The sequence below is a fragment of the Rhinopithecus roxellana genome, chromosome 19, assembly GCF_007565055.1.
Source record: "Rhinopithecus roxellana isolate Shanxi Qingling chromosome 19, ASM756505v1, whole genome shotgun sequence".
Lineage (NCBI taxonomy): Eukaryota > Metazoa > Chordata > Mammalia > Primates > Cercopithecidae > Rhinopithecus > Rhinopithecus roxellana.
Genome location: NC_044567.1, coordinates 60,266,339 through 60,284,356, shown reverse-complemented (window position 1 = coordinate 60,284,356; position 18,018 = coordinate 60,266,339). Strand labels below are relative to the sequence as shown.

The window sequence follows — 18,018 nt, the reverse complement described above, 5'->3', positions numbered from 1 at the left end:
TCATCTCTCACCACCCCAGCTTCCGCATGCGCCAGGTGAACATCGTGGGCACCAGCCCCCCCAGTCAGCCTTCTAGAAAGATCCAGACCCTGCAGGCACCCCCTGACATGGCCCCAGCCAACGTGTCTCTGCGAACGGCCAGTGAGACCAGCCTGTGGCTGCGCTGGATGGTAAGGCTCCCTGCGGGGCAGGGGTGGGACCTCTCCATGAGCTTCTGGTCATTGCCTCCCAGAAGGTGAGCACTGGAATTCCTATGGCTCCTTTCTCTTCTCTTTCTCTTTTCTTTACTTACCTGGTGAGATGCCTGATAATCAACATCTTAGCCAAATGAACAAATACCCCCCGCCAATGAGAGGAAGGAGCTAAAAGATACTGTTTACTGAGCATCGCCAAGTGGCAAGCATTTTAAATTTTTCATCCCATTTGATTCTCCCAGTAATCTTACAAAGGACACATGATCATCTCAATTTACAGCTAAGAAAACTGAGGCTCAGAGAGGTTAAGAACTTGCCCAAAGCCACACAGCTCCAAGCGACGAGCCTGGGATTCAGGTGCCACTGTGGCATTCAGAGAGTGTGCCCCAGATCAGGGTTATGTGTTGAGGGTCATGACCCTGGGCCATCCTGCACGAGGTAGTGATAGTAACATGCTGAGGCTTCCTCTCCTACCAGGCGCTATTCTGACAACAAGCCTGTGACAGCAGAGTGATCCTTGTCCCCATTTTGCAGATGAGGAAACTGGGGCAGAAGAGAGGTCAGATAACTTGCCCCAGGCCTCCCACATCCTCCCACGTGCTTTCATGAACAGCAGGGCTGAGGTCCCAACCCAGGGAATCTGTACCCGCAAGTCCACAGCCCTAACCATTGGGTACACTGCCATCTCATCCTCTGGAGAACAGGAGAGGCCATTTCTCCCTGCCAGGCCCTCTGCAACATCATTTCCCAGCACGCGTCCCACAGAGCAGCAATCCCAGGAGGTGCTTGGAGCAAACAAGAATTCTTAGACAAATAAATGTGGGGAACAGCAGTGCATCCCACAGCTCCGTAGAGAATCCGGGAACACTAGCATAGCAGGAGCCCTCTTGACCCCGCTTCCCCAGGCCCGTCTGACCACACAAACCCTTTGTTTCCATGTAAGATTTACTCGTAGGCCGGGCGCGGTGGCTCAAGCCTGTAATCCCAGCACTTTGGGAGGCCGAGACGGGCGGATCACGAGGTCAGGAGATCGAGACCATCCTGGCTAATACGGTGAAACCCCGTCTCTACTAAAAAAAATACAAAAAACTAGCCGGGCGAGGTGGCGGGCGCCTGTAGTCCCAGCTACTCGGGAGGCTGAGGCAGGAGAATGGCGTAAACCCGGGAGGCGGAGCTTGCAGTGAGCTGAGATCCGGCCACTGCACTCCAGCCTGGGTGACAGAGCGAAACTCCGTCTCAAAAAAAAAAAAAAAAAAAGATCTTACTCGTTGTGCAAAACACAACTGGCAAACACACCACACTGTGAAGTCATTACTGCCGTTCCCATGTGCGGACAGCTTGATGCTAACAGCCATGAAAGCACTTGGCACCGTCAGTCCTCGATAAATATTAGTTATTAATTGCAGTTCCCTTCCCAGAGTGGCTGGCACCTGAGCAGAGCTGCAGAGCTGTCTCAGCCCAGCTCAGTGCCCTGTGCACAGTGTGACCATGCCCACCTCCTGCCCCTTTGCTCCCAGTCATCCCCACCCCAGACTGGCTCCCTGCTTCCTTCCTGAGTCTCACTTTAAGGTTTATAGCTACTAAAAGGTTAGAGTCTGATGCTGAGGGCAGGGACTGCATGGGGGAATAGGAAGGCAGTTGCCGCGTGGCACAGGGCCCTAGACACCTCTCAGGCCCATGATTAATGGTGCGTGGGCCATTACCTTTCCTCAGCAGGTAAAGGAATGTGCACGTAAGCCCCATCTCCGGCTCTCAAGCCCATCGATTCCTATCTTAATGGTCTTTGGTCGGCTTCACTAAGTGTCTGCAGGAGGGAGGAAGCGTGTAGTGAGCAGGGGAGGTTGGGGCCGAAGGTGAGGAGTGGGGTAAAGTGGGTTAGCCTGGGGTGAGCTTGTGGACCAAAGGCCCTCCAGAGCCCCTGGGGAAGCAGAATTGGGGGAGGTGAGGGCTGGAGATGCCCGCACCCCAGCTCTGTGCCCTTCCGAGGAGTGGAGGCCGGGCCCTGGGCTCCCCTCCCTGTGTGCACACCTCCACTCTCACCAGCGCTGCCCATGGTCACCCACACAACCTTAAGCTGGTGACCACAGGCTCATCAGCGTAGTCCTAAGGCCCAACAAAGAAACCTGACTTTTATTTTCTGTGAGACTCAAACAAGAAGGAGGAGGCTGGTTGGGTGTAGTGGCTTGTAATCCCAGCACTTTGGGAGGCCGAGGTGAGCAAATGGCTTGAGTTCAGGAGTTTGAGACCAACCTTGGCAACATGGCAAAACCGTGTCTCTACAAAACTTAGCAGGCATGGTGACACATACCTATAGTCCCAGCTACTCAGGAGGCTGAGGCAAGAGGATCGCTTGAGCCCAGGAGGTAGAGGTTGCAGTGAGCTGAGATGGCACCATGGCACTCCAGCCTGAGAGACAGAGCCAGATCCTGTCTTAAAAAAAAAAAGAAAAGAAAAGAAAGGGAAAAGAAAAAAAGGAGGTTGAAAATGCAGCAGGAGAGACTGAAGTTTGCTGGACAGTAGGACTTCCTGACCAGCAGGTACCCCATTCATCCTGCTCTCTGCCCATGCTCACTCCTCCAAAGGCAGGCATGAGCTGAGACCAGGTGTGATAGGCAATTAAGTGTGTGCCGGCAGCCTGAGTGACAGAGGTAAGCAGCAGAGACAGCAGAGCGAAAGGTGGCGGTGCTATCAGCATGTCGGACAGACGGCCTTTGTGGCTTCTGGCTCCCTTGACAGGGTAATAGATTTGTCACATGCACAATAAGGGATGCCGCTTCTCTATCCTCCCTGCAGGAAGATAAGAGCCCATCAGAAACACAGTCACACAACCTAAGCCACACTCGAGTGAGAGAGCCTCATGTGGACACTGACTGGGTGACAGTGGGATGGATAGCCCTGAAGGCTCCCTGGAGGAGAGGGTACCAGAGCAGTTCTTCCCTGCACAGTGGGGGGCCTGGCTCATAGCATCTTTGCTGCCTCTGCCCCACTGCAGCCTCTCCCGGAGATGGAATACAATGGGAACCCTGAGTCCGTGGGCTACAAGATCAAGTACAGCCGGTCAGATGGGCACGGCAAGACACTGAGCCACGTGGTGCAGGACCGCGTGGAGCGGGAGTACACCATTGAGGACTTGGAGGAGTGGACGGAGTACCGCGTCCAGGTCCAGGCCTTCAATGCTATCGGGAGCGGGCCCTGGAGCCAGACGGTGGTGGGCAGGACCCGGGAGTCAGGTACTGACCCCTCACACCCAACCACCCTGCTGCCTCTCCCCTCCTTGGTCTATGTGCCCTCAGGGCCATCCAAGGGCGTGCCAGGCTGAAGCTGTTGTTCAAAAACAGCCTGAGCTCATTTCCTCTGCTTATGCTCAACGTCACAATGATGTTGCCACATCTCCCAGCACCTGCCACTTCCCTGCAACTGCGCCTACTATTCCCATATTCCCAAGGGGGACCGGGTGTCCCTGCCTCTGGAGGACAGCTAAGTAGGCTCCACCATTCATACTGCCCACTCCCCTGCCCTCAGCTTTAACCCTGAAACCCAGTGGTGCCTGAAAGACCACAGTGGAGGGATCGGGGAAAGGGTTAGCTCTCAGAACATTCCAGAATCACTACCAGAAGCTCCTGGGGGCCTGCCCAGGGGTGACCCACAGAATGTGAGCCCGACATTCAGGCAACCCTCATCCATCCACACGTGCTTCACTGCTCTGTGGCTTTTTCCTGGCACCCTTTAAATGACAGACAGCTCTCCTGGGCCACCCTGGTCCCTCTGCCAACCCTCTCTGCTGTGCTAGCAGGAAATGCAAGCTCATCTAATCCTAACCTGAGCAGAGAATCCTGTGGGGAGGCTCATCTGAAACCGGAAACAGCGTCTGCAGCATTCCAAAACCAAAGGCCGTCTTGGTGGGATCGTTTGCAGTTTGGGGACCATGTATGCTACGTTTCTTCCATAGAGAGGCAACATCGAACTGGCCCCTCCCTTGGCCCCCTGTCCTGGTCCATGTCCCTTGCACGATCAGTGTTGGGTCCTGAGTGCCTTCTCTCCACTCCCTTTCACCCACAGTCCCCTCTTCTGGCCCCACCAACGTGTCTGTACTGGCCACCACCTCCAGCAGCATGCTGGTGCGCTGGAGTGAGGTCCCCGAAGCTGATCGCAACGGGCTTGTGCTGGGCTATAAGGTGAGTCCCAGGATCCCAAGAGGTGGAGTCCCTACACTGGCCCCTCCAGCGTCTCCATCCAAGGAGCCATGTTCTTATCACCCTCTGGGTGTCTGCCTCCTAGAGTGGATATAGGGGATCTGCCTGGCGTCCTAGCCAATGGTCACCATGGCAACCACAAGTCATCCCTTGTGGGTGGGGAGGCACCCAGAGAGAACCCAGGTCCTCGGGCTGCTCCTCCTCTCTTGGGAGGCCATGCTGGATGCCCCCAGCCTCACTCGACTCTGAGGGACCCAGTTTTGATTTTCATTATCTTTTAGAATCCCTTTTAAAGCTGTGCCTAGTCACATGGTCCAGCCCTGGTTTGGAAGATGGAGATGTGTGACACAGAGCTGCTAGCTGTGTGACCTTGCATAAGTCACGCCCCGTGTCTAGGGCTGTCTTCCCACCTGCATGCCCTCTCAGGAGCCTTCTTGCTCCGTGACTGAGTCCGTCTTTGTGTCCCCAGCCCTCCGGGTATACTAGCTTTGCAGTTACCCCCGATCCTGGGGCCAAGTCACTCCAAAGAGCCCAAGTCTACCCACCCCCTTCCTGGGGAGGAGACTCATGAAAAGTGTGGATGGGTGAGACGCAGGCCCGAGGCCCTTACCCTGTGCTGGGCCCTGACAGGTGATATATAAGGAGAAGGACTCGGATGCCCAGCCCCGATTCTGGCTGGTGGAAGGCAACTCGTCTCGCAGTGCTCAGCTCACCGGCTTGGGCAAATATGTGCTCTATGAGGTCCAAGTGCTGGCCTTCACACGCATCGGGGACGGCAGCCCCAGCCACCCTCCCATCCTGGAGCGGACGCTGGATGATGGTGAGTCCAAATCCCAGCGAGCTTGGGGAAGACTGGGAGGGCCCGCCCTTCCTCCTGCCCATCTGGCCTTGCCCTTCTGGGGTCAGGCTCTGCCCCACGGGGAGCCGTGGCCTCAGGCCTCCTGTAGGGATGGGTCACTCGGAGCCACCAGCCCCACTGCAGCAGGTGCTGATTACAGCCTGTGTATCCCTGAGGACAATGCGGAGGCCGTTTGACATCTGATTTAGTCTCTTGGTCTCTCTGCAAAACAAGTGTACGGAGTAGGGACTTGCCCCAGTTTTAATTTACTTTTTTTTTTTTTTTTGGTAGAGTATCACTGTGTCACCCAGGCTGGAGTGCAGTGGTGCGATCTTGGCCCACTACGACCTCCGCCTCCCAGGTTCAAACCATTCTCTTGCCTCAGCCTCCTGAGCAGCTGGGATTACAGGCGATGGCCACCACGCCCAGTTAATTATTGTATTTTTAGTAGAGCTGGTGTTTCACCATGTTGGCCAGGCTGGTCTTGAACTCCTGACCTCAGGCGATCCACCCGCCTCAGCCTCTCAACGTGCTGGAATTATAGGTATGAGCTACTGTGCCCAGCCAGTTTTACTTTGTTTTTCAACTAGAGCAGGTTCACTTTGAGTAAAGGTCTGTGAAAATGAAAGTATTTTTCCTGGACACACGAACCTCCTGGTCCTGTTTGCAAAAGAATGTCACCAGCAGGCTGCAGGCATTCATCCCTGTAGCAAAACTCCCCATCAGAAGCTGACCAATGCATCCCTTGCCCCCTCCCATCTCCCCACACACACACCCACCTACTGCCCCCCACAGACATTTGCAGGAGCCAGACCAGAGTGCAGAAGGAAGCCCAAATACCATATGTTTGCATATGCTAACATTATTCATCAAGCTAATGAACTGTTAAATTAAATATGTTCTATCCTCCTGCCTTGACAGATACACTCTTATAATGATCTGGAAGGCCAGGTTCAAGTTTAGAAATCTCAGGCTGGGCGTGGTGACTCACGCCTGTAATCCTAGCACTTTAGGCAGCCCAGGCAGGCAGACCACTTGAGGTCAGGAGTTCGAGACCAGCCTGGCCAACATGGTAAAACCCTGTCTCTACCAAAAATACAAAAATTAGCCAGCTATGGTGGCACATGCCTGTAGTCCCAGCTACTGGGAGGCTGAGGCAGGAGAATCGCTTGAACCTGGGAGGCAGAGGTTGCAGTGAGCTGAGATCATGCCACTGCACTCCAGCCTGGGCGACAGAGCAAGACTCAGTCTCAAAAAAAAAAAAAAAAGGTTTGGAAATCTAAGACGTGTTGTCATTCTGTGCTGGAATGCGGCAACACAGGAAGAGTGTCCCCTCCCCAGCTACCCTCCCCCATCCCCTGCCCCGTTCTCTCCTCACCCTCTCCTTTGAGCCACTCCATTCAATCTTCATCTCTACACCTGCAAAATAGCTACCCCTTGGCCCTCCCTGGAGGCAAGGGTGCATAGCCTACCCTCAGGAGGGTGGATGTGGGGACCAGGTCCATGCAGCCCCTGGAAGCATGCTTAGGGCTCTCCAGGCAGGGAATTCCAGGGTCCCAGGATTCCAGAGCAAGGTCTAGAGAGAGGAGTGGTGCAGGCTGGGGGTGTCCATTTCCTATTACCCCAAGGACACTTCACCCCATGCGGGGAAGGAAGTCAGAACAGGACCTTCTGAAGCACAGACACATCCATCCAGGGCCCACACGCCCAGCTCTGAGGGTAGCCCGGTTCTGGGGCGTGTATACAATGAGCAGAGGAGGCTGGAGCTCGAGTCCCTGCCAAAAGACGCCTATTTTGAGGGCGGAAAGCCCCCTTGGTTCCATGTTCTTTCCCTGGCTCCTAACACAGTGTCAGGCACAGGGCAGCACTCCACAGAAATTCACTAAGCTGGGCGGCCGCTTCCCCCTCCGCCCCGCCAGGCTGCTCTGCCCGAGCTGGGCTCATCCCCAGCTGAGCGGCAGCCTCATCCGTTGGCCTCTTCTCCTTTGGCCCCTCCAGTCCCAGGACCACCCATGGGCATCCTGTTCCCAGAGGTGCGGACCACGTCTGTGCGGCTGATCTGGCAGCCCCCTGCTGCCCCCAATGGCATCATTCTTGGTAAGCCTTTGCCCTTCCTGTGCCCCAGCTGCAGGAAGGAGGAGGAGGCATGAGCTGTAGAGGAGGCCACTTTGTGACTGGCTAGAGGGAGAGCAGGTCCAGGGAGCCTCCACGGCCCCTCTCGAATGGGATCTGAGTGTTAGTCCTGTTAGAAGTTCCAGGGTGTCAGATTATCTTCTGGAGGGCAAGATCAGAGTCCAAGTCCCCTAAGAGTCATAGGTTGGCTTTGCGTCCCCAAATGTCCCCAGGCCCCCAGCCTGCCGGCCATCTGGTAAACCTCGGACGCTGTTCCTTAGCACAGCCAAGTGAGGGCACGCTGGCCGGCTCAACACAGCTGGAAAAGAGTCCCAAGGCGCAGGGGAGGGAGGCTACAGATGGGAAGCTTCATCTCACGTTCAGGGTTCCCCCAACACACACACCCAGGGTTCCCCCAACACACACACGCAGGGTTCCGGTGGGCAGCTGCGTGAACTTGAGCAAGTCTACTCCCCTCTGCAGCCTCAGTCCCCTCACCTTTAAAATGGGCTTGGACTACCTGCACCTATCCCGGGGTCTCAGTCCCGACCTCACGCACCACCTGCCCGAGAGCAATGCCACATCACCAAGACAGAGTGGAGGCAGGAAGGGCAAATGCGTTAGCCCAGAAAAACCTGGGCTGGGATTCCAGCTCTGTCACTTACCAGCAGGTGATCTGACCTCCCCGGGCCTCAGTTTCTTCACTTGGGGCTGTTATGGGGGTCACAGACACTGTGTATAGAGTGCCTCTCCATGCCACCCACAGTCCACCCTCCCCAGGAGGCAGCTGAAGACTGGAGAGTGACCCAGAGGCCTCAGGCAGACAGACCACAGCCAAAGTGACCACAGCACGGTGGCCATATGCAGACACAGCTGTGGCTGTGGACGGAACAACCCTTCCCGGGGCCCTGGGGGCAGCTTGCCTTGCTTGCCATAGTAGCCATGTGCTTCCTTCCCACAGCTTACCAGATCACACACCGGCTGAACACCACCACGGCCAACACCGCCACCGTGGAGGTGCTGGCACCCAGTGCCCGGCAGTACACAGCTACGGGTCTCAAGCCAGAGTCTGTCTACCTGTTCCGCATCACGGCCCAGACCCGCAAGGGCTGGGGAGATGCTGCCGAGGCCTTGGTGGTGACCACCGAGAAGAGAGGTGACTGCCCACAGGGGCCAGGGGAGGCCTGGGGGGCAGCTGAGGGGTGCCAGCCAGTGCTCTGAGCTGCTCCTAGTGGATGGCTGGTATGAGCCGCAGTGCCCTGGGTGAGAATGGAAGGTGGGCTCCAATCTCTGAAGTCAAAGTTAGCGAGGGGTCTAGTAGACTCCCAGAGATGGACTGCAAGTTCACTCCCAAGGACCCTGCTCTGGTCTGGTTTCCTAAAGGGAAAGTGTGTGGCCAGCCTCAGTGGCTCATGCCTGTAATCCCAGCACTTGAGGAGGCTGAGGCAGGTGGATCACTTGAGGTCAGGAGTTTGAGACCTGCCTGGCTGACATGGCAAAACCTCGTCTCTACTAAAAATACAAATATTAGGCAGGTGTGGTGGCGCACACCTGTAATCCCAGCTACTCAGGAAGCTGAGACATGAGAATCACTTGAACCCGGGAGACGGAGATTGCAGTGAGCCAAGATCGCACCACTGCATTCCAGCCTGGGTGACAGAACAAGACTCTGTCTAATTTAATTAATTAATTAGTTAAGGGAGGGTTAGTGACCATCTTCCCTCTCCCCTCCCTGCTCGCAGCCCTGGCCTTGTCACGACAGATGGGCGCGGGATCAGTGCTATAGCCTGGAGCTCCGGCTGCCATTGCACTGCTGCCCTGAGCTGGCACCTTGCCTGACCTTGGGCTCCCCAAAAGCAAGCCCTGGACCCAACTGGCCTGAAAGGGACATTAGAAAATCCTCTCAACCTGGACCACATAGTGAGACCCCATCTCTACAGAACATAGAAATATTAACCATAGGCCAGGCATGGTGGCTCACACCTGTAATCCCAGCACTTTGGGAGGCTGAGACAGGTGGATCACCTGAGGTCGGGAGTTCAAGACCAGCCTGGCCAACATGGTGAAACCTCGTCCCTACTAAAAATACAAAAATTAGCTGGGCGTGGTGGCGCACGTCGGTAACCCCAGCTACTTGGGAGGCTGAGGCAAGAGAATCACTTGAACCTGGGAGGTGGAGGTTTCAGTGAGCCAAGATCATACCGCTGCACTCCAGCCTGGGCTACAGAGTGAGACTCCATCTCAAAAAAAAAAGAAATATTAGCCAGGTGTGGTAGTGTACATCTGTAATCCCAGCCATTCAAGAGGCCGAGGTAGAAGGATTGCTTGGATCAAGGAGTTTGAGGCTGCAGTGAGCTATGATCGTGCCACTGCACTCCAGCCTGGGCAACAGATACAGACCCTGTCTGTGTTTTAAATAAAGAAAGAAAAAGGAAGGAGGGAAAGGGGAAGGGGGAGGGGAAGGGGGAGGGGAAGGGGAAGGGAAGAGAGAAAGATGGGAGGGGAAGGGAGGGAAGGGGAGGGGAGGGAAGGGGAGGGGAGGGGAGGGGGAAAGAAGGAAGAGAGAAAGAAGGGAGGGAAGAAGGGAAGGAGGGAGAATGAAGGGAGGCAGGGAGAAAAGAGAGGGAGAAAGAGGAAAGGAAAGGAAGAAAAGAGAGAGAGGGAGGGAAGAAAGGAAGGAAGCAGGGAGGGAAGGAAGGGAGGGAAGGAAGAAGAAAATGTACTCAGGAAAATCAATTTGTATAGTGCTTCTCAACTGGGGACTACTTTGGCCCCAGGGGACATTGGACATGTCTGGAGACATTTTGGTTGTCACGGTGTGGGAGTGCTCCTGGCATCAAGCAGGTGGAGGCCAGGGACACTGCTGAGCATCCTGCAGTGCACAGGAAGCCCCCACCACAGAGGCATCTGTTCCGAATTCCAGTACTGCTGAGGTTTGAGAAGCCCTGCAGGAGGGGCGGGGCAGTGAGGCTGGGGAGAGAAGGAAGCCAAGCTGGGGCCTGGAAACTGCCTCATCCTGCTCAATCGGGGACAGCGCAGGGCCAGGCTCGGCCTCGTTTCAGGCAGGAACGAAGGAAGTGGGTGGGTGTTTGTCCCTCCTCACCGTCAGTCCTTGCTTAGGGCTGCCCTGAGGAGCTGTCAGTTCCCAGATCCTAGGGCTCTAGGAGGCTGAGGGTGGGCCTCTGACCCGGAGACAGGTGCTCGCTGTACCCAGGTGTGAGAACTTGCAAGGATCCTGCATGCACAGAATTGGGCTCAGATCACCTCCTTTCCTCCCTCGAGAAAGTCCAGCCCCCTCCACCGTGGCCTGGCCCACTCACCTGCTCCTCCCCCTCTGCCACCTCCAGACCGCCCGCAGCCCCCCAGCAGGCCGGTGGTGCAGCAGGAGGATGTGAGAGCACGCAGCGTGCTGCTGTCCTGGGAGCCGGGGAGCGACGGGCTCTCCCCTGTGCGCTACTACACCATCCAGACCCGCGAGCTGCCCAGCGGCAGATGGACACTGCACTCGGCCTCCGTGAGCCACAACGCCTCCAGCTTCATTGTGGACAGGTGAGGCCCGGGTCCACGCCAGCATCCCCGCCTTCCCTCTCCCCGCCAGGACCAGTGGCACTCCTCCACCGGGTAGGGGGCCTTCTGAAAACACCTCCAGCCTGCCCCAGCTCTCCTCCTAGCATGCACCACCCAGGTGGCCTCCGCGTCCACTCTCTCCCTCCCGAATTAGCTCTATCCTGCTCTCCTCCGCTCTGTTCTCTCCAGAACCCTGTTAGGTTGCCTCTCAATGATCTATTTCTGAAGCCTAGAAGTCCCCCTTTAGCGAAGTGCTTGTCATCCTTCATTAGTGATTCTTCCAGCCGGGTGGCATCTTCCTCTCCAGCTTTAATAGGGGAGTGGAGTGTCACTCCAAAATTCTAGCTTCAATTTAATTCTGAGTGGGTTGTATTTTTTATATTCCAGTTGATGTGACTGGGAGTTTTGAGCAATACTTTCTTCCCCACCTCTCCCACCCCCCATAAATCTAAAAGAGAGACGTTTACTCCGAGAGGAAGTAAGGCTTATAGAGATGAAGTACTGCTTCACTCTTGAGAACCTCAGCTCTTCCCTAATTTACTACAGTTGAAAGAGAGGCTGGGCACAGTGGCTCACACCTGGAATCCCAGCACTTCGGGAGGCTGAGGCGGGAGGATCACTTGAGGTCAGGAGTTTGAAACCAGCCTGGCCAACATGGTGAAACCCTGTCTCTACCAAAATAGAAAACTTAGCTGGGTGTGGTGGCACGTGCCTGTAATCCCAGCTACTCTGGAGGCTGAGGCACGAGAATCGCTTGAACCAGGGAGGCGGAGGTTGCAGTGAGCCGAGATCACACCACTGCACTCCAGCCTGGGTGACAGAGCGAGACTCTGTCTCAACAACAACAACAAAAAAAAGACTCCATCTCAAACGAAAAAAAAAGAAAGAGATGGCAGTTTGTGGGGCAGGGGAGGAGTTTGTTCCGAGTGGAGGTATTGATGCTTTTGTGGCTGCGTGGTTCTCCGAGGTGGAGAAGCTGCAGACATTTTCTTCCCGGGAACCTATGGCTTACAACTGGGGCTAAAGGCACCCCAAGCTGGCATGGTCTGGAGGACCTGGTCTAGGTGCTTGGGACTCCTGGGGCCAGGTCCCAGTTTGTCCTCTTTGTAGCAAAGCTCCTTTCTGAGCTTCAGTGTGCCCTCTATGTAGTGGGCTGGCACCCCACCCCCTTTCCCGAGCAGGGGCAGATCACGGAGACTCCCTGGTGAGGGCCTGGGGGCAAGGCCTTTAAGGAGCACCTTGGCTCATTGGCCCCGATTTCCCCCCACAGGCTGAAGCCCTTCACGTCCTACAAGTTCCGAGTGAAGGCGACCAATGACATTGGCGACAGCGAGTTCAGCGAAGAGTCGGAGTCGCTGACCACCCTGCAGGCCGGTCAGTACCCCTTCCCCAGCAGTCTCTCTCTCAGCCCACTGGCTACCTCCCGGGCACGGGGCATTCTCTTCTGGGGGTGGGGCCTCCAAAGATGAGAGGGGCGTGGGATCCACTGGGCCCTTCAGCTCCCGGGGTAAGGTCTCAGGGAGGCTTGGACCAGAGACACCTTTGCCAAGGGCTCAGGCTCCCAGGCCCAGCCTGGCCTGTGGCGCATTCCTTCCTCGTGTCCCACAAGCGGCCAGTGAGTGGGATGGGAGTTCCCAGCAGCAGCAGCAGAAGCGGCCTGTGGCTTGGAGGGGGCCACAGTGGAGGGGGCTCTGGGACCCTTGGGTTTGGGCCGGGTCAGTTCACAGCCCCTGCCTCCCTCCCCTTTACACCAGCCCTTTGTTCTGCAGAAGTCGGGCCAGCAGGCATGGAGGGCGATGCAAGCTGGACCTGCCCCTAGTCCTGTATTAGCAGAATCTGGTCCCAGTGGGTTCCTGGGGGGCCTTGAAGCTGTGGCCCCCAGAACCCACCTGTCTGCTTCTCTCCACAGCCCCGGATGAAGCACCCACCATCCTCTCAGTGACGCCCCACACCACCACCTCCGTGCTAATCCGATGGCAGGTATGGCCCAGCAGGCAGGAAGCTCCATGAAGACCCAGACGAGCTCTGCTCTGGGACTGGAAAGCCAGCAGTCCCCACCAGAGCTGCATGGAGCCCCCAGATTCTTTGCCCCCAGAGCACCTGGGAAGCCATGAGAAATCCAGGCGTGTGCATGCGACAGAACAGTCTATATACCGCGTGCCCACACATATACACTCACACAACACACCTCATTACACTCTCCAGATAGTCAAATCAGGCAGATGCTGTCATCCCCTTCTGCAGACGACCACTGAGAGTCAGGGAGGGGACCCGAATGGCCCCAGGTCACACAACCCGTGAGTGGCAGGGCCAGGTGTATTAGCCTCAGGCCTGCTGAGTCCTCGGACTGAAAAGTGCTTGGTGCTGTCAGGGGCCCCAGAGTCTCCATGAAGCCCCACTGGTCAGTGAAGGGATTCCTTATAGAGACCTATGCCCGTCACCATCACTGCGCAAGAAGAGAGGAAATGCCCCCCTTCGTCCATACCCCTTCCAGATGCCCACTCTTCACTGGGCACTGCCTGCTCTGCCATGGCCTGGGGAAGATCAGGCCAACCTCAGCGACCAGGCTGCTCAGGGGTCCTGCCCCGCAGGGCCCCGGGGCAGGACCCCCCCTGTGCCCTCTGAAGTCCAGCCTTGGCTCAGCAGGTCACCCACATCAGAGGGACCCCTGGCAAAACCGCGACTCTACTAAAAGTTCAAAGCACTGAACTCCTGTCACCACTTCTCCAGATCAAAGGGGCGGGCACTCCCTTTCAGCCATCTGCCACCCCACAAAGGGAAAGCCCTTGAAGACAAAGCCAGGAGGTACCCCCCCACACAGCCTGAGACACACAGCCTCAAGGAGAGGACGCTCCCTTAGATGAACATGACTTAGTGCACCTGTGACCAGGACGAGGCTGGAGCAACGTGGCGGAGGGGGCAGGGAGGTGCCCACGGCAGCCGGGGAAGCCATTAAGGAGCTAATAAAGGCTGAGTTGTTTCAGCAGGTTTTTGGTTTTGGGGGGTTTTTGTTTTGTTTTGGGACAGAGTCTTGCTCTGTCGCCCAGGCTGGGGTACAGTGACCCGATCTCGGCTCACTGCAAGCTCTGCCTCCCAGCTTCACGTGATGCTTTTTCCTCAGCCTTCCAAGCAGGACTACAGGCACGTGCCACCATACCCAGCTAATTTTTATATTTTTAGTAGAGACGGGGTTTCACCATGTTGGCCAGGCTGGTCAGCCCATTCTTTATAAGCAGTATCATTAAGAAGTAGTTCCCACCTTCTCCCGAAGCCTGTTCTGCAGCTAATCTGTAGACAGGAGAGGAAGCAAAGAAGAACTTGATGAAGGGGTGAGGGGCGCACTCACCCTTGCATGTACTAAGAGTAGGAGAGGGCTCAGCTTGCAGGAAACACCAGGAAGTATTATCCAGGCAGGAACCAGCAGGCCTGGGAAGTTTGGTAATTGGGTGAAGGCAGCCCTTAAAGACAAAGGAGCTGAAGAAGGAGTGGCTCTAGGAAAACAGCTGTGTGCTCCAGGCCCAATGATGCTGTGTGATCTTGGGAAAGTTCCTTTATGTCTCTGAGCCTCAGTTTCTTGCTTGGGTAAAAGGCGATTACGGATTCCTGCCCTTCCTTCTTTCCAGGGAATGCTGCAGGGATGAAATGGCCTCATCAGAAGTGCTTTGTAAATTTAAAATGCTCAATATTATCTTGATTTATTTTCCTGGTTAAAACACAGTCCCTGCTCTGTGGCTGCAGGAGGCATGATGAGAGAGCGTGGGGCGGGGTGGGCGGTGGTCCAGGTCCCCTCCCCATCCCCTATTCCCTTCCCTGCAGCCGCCAGCAGAGGACAAGATCAATGGCATCCTCCTGGGCTTCCGGATCCGATACCGGGAGCTGCGCTATGAAGGACTGAGGGGCTTCACGCTTCGAGGTATCAACAACCCAGGCGCCACGTGGGCCGAGCTTACCTGTGAGTGACACTTGGGAGCCGGGGAAATGGGTGGGACTGGGTGGTCACCCTCACCTTCCCGCTCTGGAGCTCTCAGCTTCCTGGAACCACTCTAACCTGAAACCCTGCCTCCCTCCCCGGTCTGTGCCTCTCCTTCCTCCCATCCCATTCATTCATTTACTGATATTTACTGAGCACCTTCTTTGGGCCCCAAGACACTGTGGGGCACACCAATGATCAAGACGGGCAAGGTCCCGGCCCTCTTGGAGTTGCAGGCTGGAGGAGGAGCCAGGCGAGCTGGGAAGGAAGCATTCTAAGAGGGCCTAAAGCCAGGGCCAGGCAAGGCTTACCTGGCACCAGCACTGGTGCTAATACAGAAGGATGATGCCAAGTTAACCAGGACAAAGAGATGGGGACAGCCCGGCGCATGAGAAGGAGCACGCTGCCCTTGAGGGACCAGAAGCCTCACCTGGTCACACCCCAAAAGCAGTAGTCCTGGCCCCCTCTTTTTCCTGGGGGAAGTCACTGCCCTGCCTGTCCCGGGGACCCAGCCTGCCCCCTGGAGTGAAGGAAAGAAAGCAGGGAGTTCAGGTGGAAATGTCAGGGAGGGCCGATGCCCAGATCACAGCAAGGGCAAGATGTGTTTGGACTTTTGTGTTAGGAGCCACTTTGGTGGCATCAGGATGATGGCTTAGCCATGGTGGGAGGATGGGGAGCCAGAGACAGGCGCCCAGCTAGAGGCTGTTGCAGTCACATAGCAAGAGAGCACGCGGTTGGAACCGAGGCACAGGCTCGGGGTGGACTGAGACCAGTCTGGGAGATGATACATGATGGGCGCAGATGCTCCAGGACTCCAGGTTTTTTGGTGGTGTTTTTTTTCTGTGTGTATTTTTTTTTTTTTTTTTTTTAGATGGTTTGCCCAGGCTGGAGTGTGGTGGTGCAATCTCAGCTCACTGCAACCTCCACTTCCTGGGTTCAAGTGATTCTTGTGCCTCAGCCTCCCAAGTAGCTGAGACTACAGGCATGCGCCACCACACTCAGCTAATTTTTTTTTTTTTTTTTTTTTTTTTTTTTTTTTTTTTTTTTTTTAGTAGAGATAGGGTTTTACCATGTTGGCCAGGCTGGTCTTGAACTCCTGACCTTAAGTGACCTGCCCACTTTGGCCTCCCAAAGTGCTGGGATTATAGGTGTGAGCCACCGTGCCTGGCCTGTTTTTGGTTTTTCAAAGTAAATCAGTCACTCACATAATAATTATTTAGTATTCCACATTGGCAGACAGTTAGGTGCATTTATGACAGTTAAGAGCTTTAGACAAAATGCTGCAAAGTGGTGCAGCCAATAAAATATTTTACAGCACAGCAGGTAGCAACAATAATTAGAACACCTTGGTACATAATGAAAGAAAAACTGAGGTTTTCCCAGTGGCTCAGAGCTGATGTTCATCTACACCTTTGGCTTGTTTGGGTCTGAAGTGCTTGTGTCCACCTAACATTTGGACTCAGACCACTAGAGATTTTTATAAAGAGCCTCCTTCCCTAAATATCTGCTATCCACCTACCTGGGACTCCATGACTGATGCGTAGGAGAAGAGAGCAGCAGGCAGGGGTACCCCAGAGGACTGGGTACTCAGGTGGATGTGGGACACTCACCCCAACAGACTAGCAGGAGAAGGGGGCAGTTTAAGAGCCTCTTCTTTTTTTTTTTGAGACAGAGCTTCACTCTTGTTGCCTACATTGGAGTGCAATGGCACAATCTCAGCTCACTGTAACCTCTACCTCCCGGGTTCAAGCGATTCTCCTGCCTTAGGCCTCCTGAGTAGCTAGGATTAAAGGCACATACTACCACGGCCAGCTGATTTTTTGTAGTTTTAGTAGAAACGGGATTTCACCATGTTAGCCAGGTTGGTCTCAAACTCCTGACCTCAGGTGATCCACCTGCCTTGACCTTCCGAAGTGCTGGGATTACAGGCATGAGTCACTGTGCCCAGCAATTTTTTTTTTTTTTTTTTTTTTTAGAGACAAGAGTCTTGCTCTGTCGCCTAGGCTAGAGTACAGTGGCATGATCTCGACTCATTGCAACCTCTGCCTCCCAGGTTCAAGCGATTCTCCTGCCCCAGCCTCCCAAGTAGCTGGAACTACAGGCGTGCACCACTATGCCTGGCTAATTTTTATATTTTTAGTAGAGACCAGGTTTCACCATGTTGGCTAGGCCGGTCTCGAACTCCTGACCTCAGGTGATCCACCCACCTTGGCTTCCCAAAGTGCTGAGATTACAGGCATGAGCCACTGTGCCCAGCTCAGCCTCTTCATTTTCACATTTCCTCCCTTGGTTCTCCCAAGCCTTTTGTGCCTGTCTTCTAGTGAGTTAGCAGACAACAAAATGATTGAGCATGTAGCAAAGAAATATTAATAGAGAAACTGAAGTAGCTGATCTGACAGCATGCCTTTTTGGTGGACATTTTTTCTTCTCTCCTTTTTTTTTTTTTTTTTTTTGCCCACATATGCTTGTGGTTGTGATTTTATATTGCCTGTGTATAATACAGTCATATTTCCTAGTAGTAAAATTGTTTGTGGTTCATATGAGGAAATTAACGACTCCAGTATTTCATGCTGGTTTCCAGGAACTCTGCCCTGAAAGAAGGAAGACAGTTGGGGGTGAGAGGGTCCCCCAGAGATGTCCCTAGAGATGCTGGGCTACAAGGGGCTCATGTCATCTTGGGCCAGGGCACACCAGGGTGGAGGCAGACTGTCCAGGGAGCCTCCACCTTCCCCTGCCACCACTGCACTGTTATCCTGGCCCGTAACTCAGCACTGGAAATCTGGAAACACTCTTTCTGTCTGTTCACACTGTCAGCCCCGCCTGGCCGGGGTTTCTTTGTGGGTGGGGATGTGTCGGCACTAACCTCCTCTGTCTGCTGTCTCCCTCTGCGCCCCGCCCCGGCACCCCCACCCCATAGCCATGTACTCCATGCGGAACCTGAGCCGGCCCAGCCTCACCCAGTACGAGCTGGACAGTAAGTCTCCTTGCATGGCGGCTTCATTGCGGGCCCAGGCCTCCCACGGGGATTGGGAGTGGGGCCTCGAGAGACCTGATCACAGGCTGAGGAAGTGTGCCCACCCCAGGGGGCTTAAGGAATGAGACTACCCTGAACACAAGTGATAACCCTAAACATGTGGAAAAGTA

At 55.1% G+C, this 18,018-nt stretch overlaps 1 protein-coding gene across 2 annotated transcripts in view; it reads left to right on the top strand.

Annotated features, from left to right (window-relative positions):
- The window catches only part of SDK2 (sidekick cell adhesion molecule 2), a 317,206-nt gene that overhangs the window by 251,648 nt on the left and 47,540 nt on the right, over positions 1–18,018 (top strand). Inside the window, exons 24-34 of one of the 2 annotated variants that reach the window (XM_030924057.1) lie at positions 20–170; positions 3,187–3,424; positions 4,254–4,369; positions 5,018–5,207; positions 7,224–7,322; positions 8,299–8,493; positions 10,685–10,886; positions 12,175–12,278; positions 12,814–12,884; positions 14,721–14,856; positions 17,792–17,848. In XM_030924057.1, coding sequence (XP_030779917.1) covers positions 20–170; positions 3,187–3,424; positions 4,254–4,369; positions 5,018–5,207; positions 7,224–7,322; positions 8,299–8,493; positions 10,685–10,886; positions 12,175–12,278; positions 12,814–12,884; positions 14,721–14,856; positions 17,792–17,848 — 1,559 coding nt within the window. The remainder of the gene's footprint in view (positions 1–19; positions 171–3,186; positions 3,425–4,253; positions 4,370–5,017; positions 5,208–7,223; positions 7,323–8,298; positions 8,494–10,684; positions 10,887–12,174; positions 12,279–12,813; positions 12,885–14,720; positions 14,857–17,791; positions 17,849–18,018) is intronic. The other variant, XM_030924058.1, reaches the window with a different exon arrangement.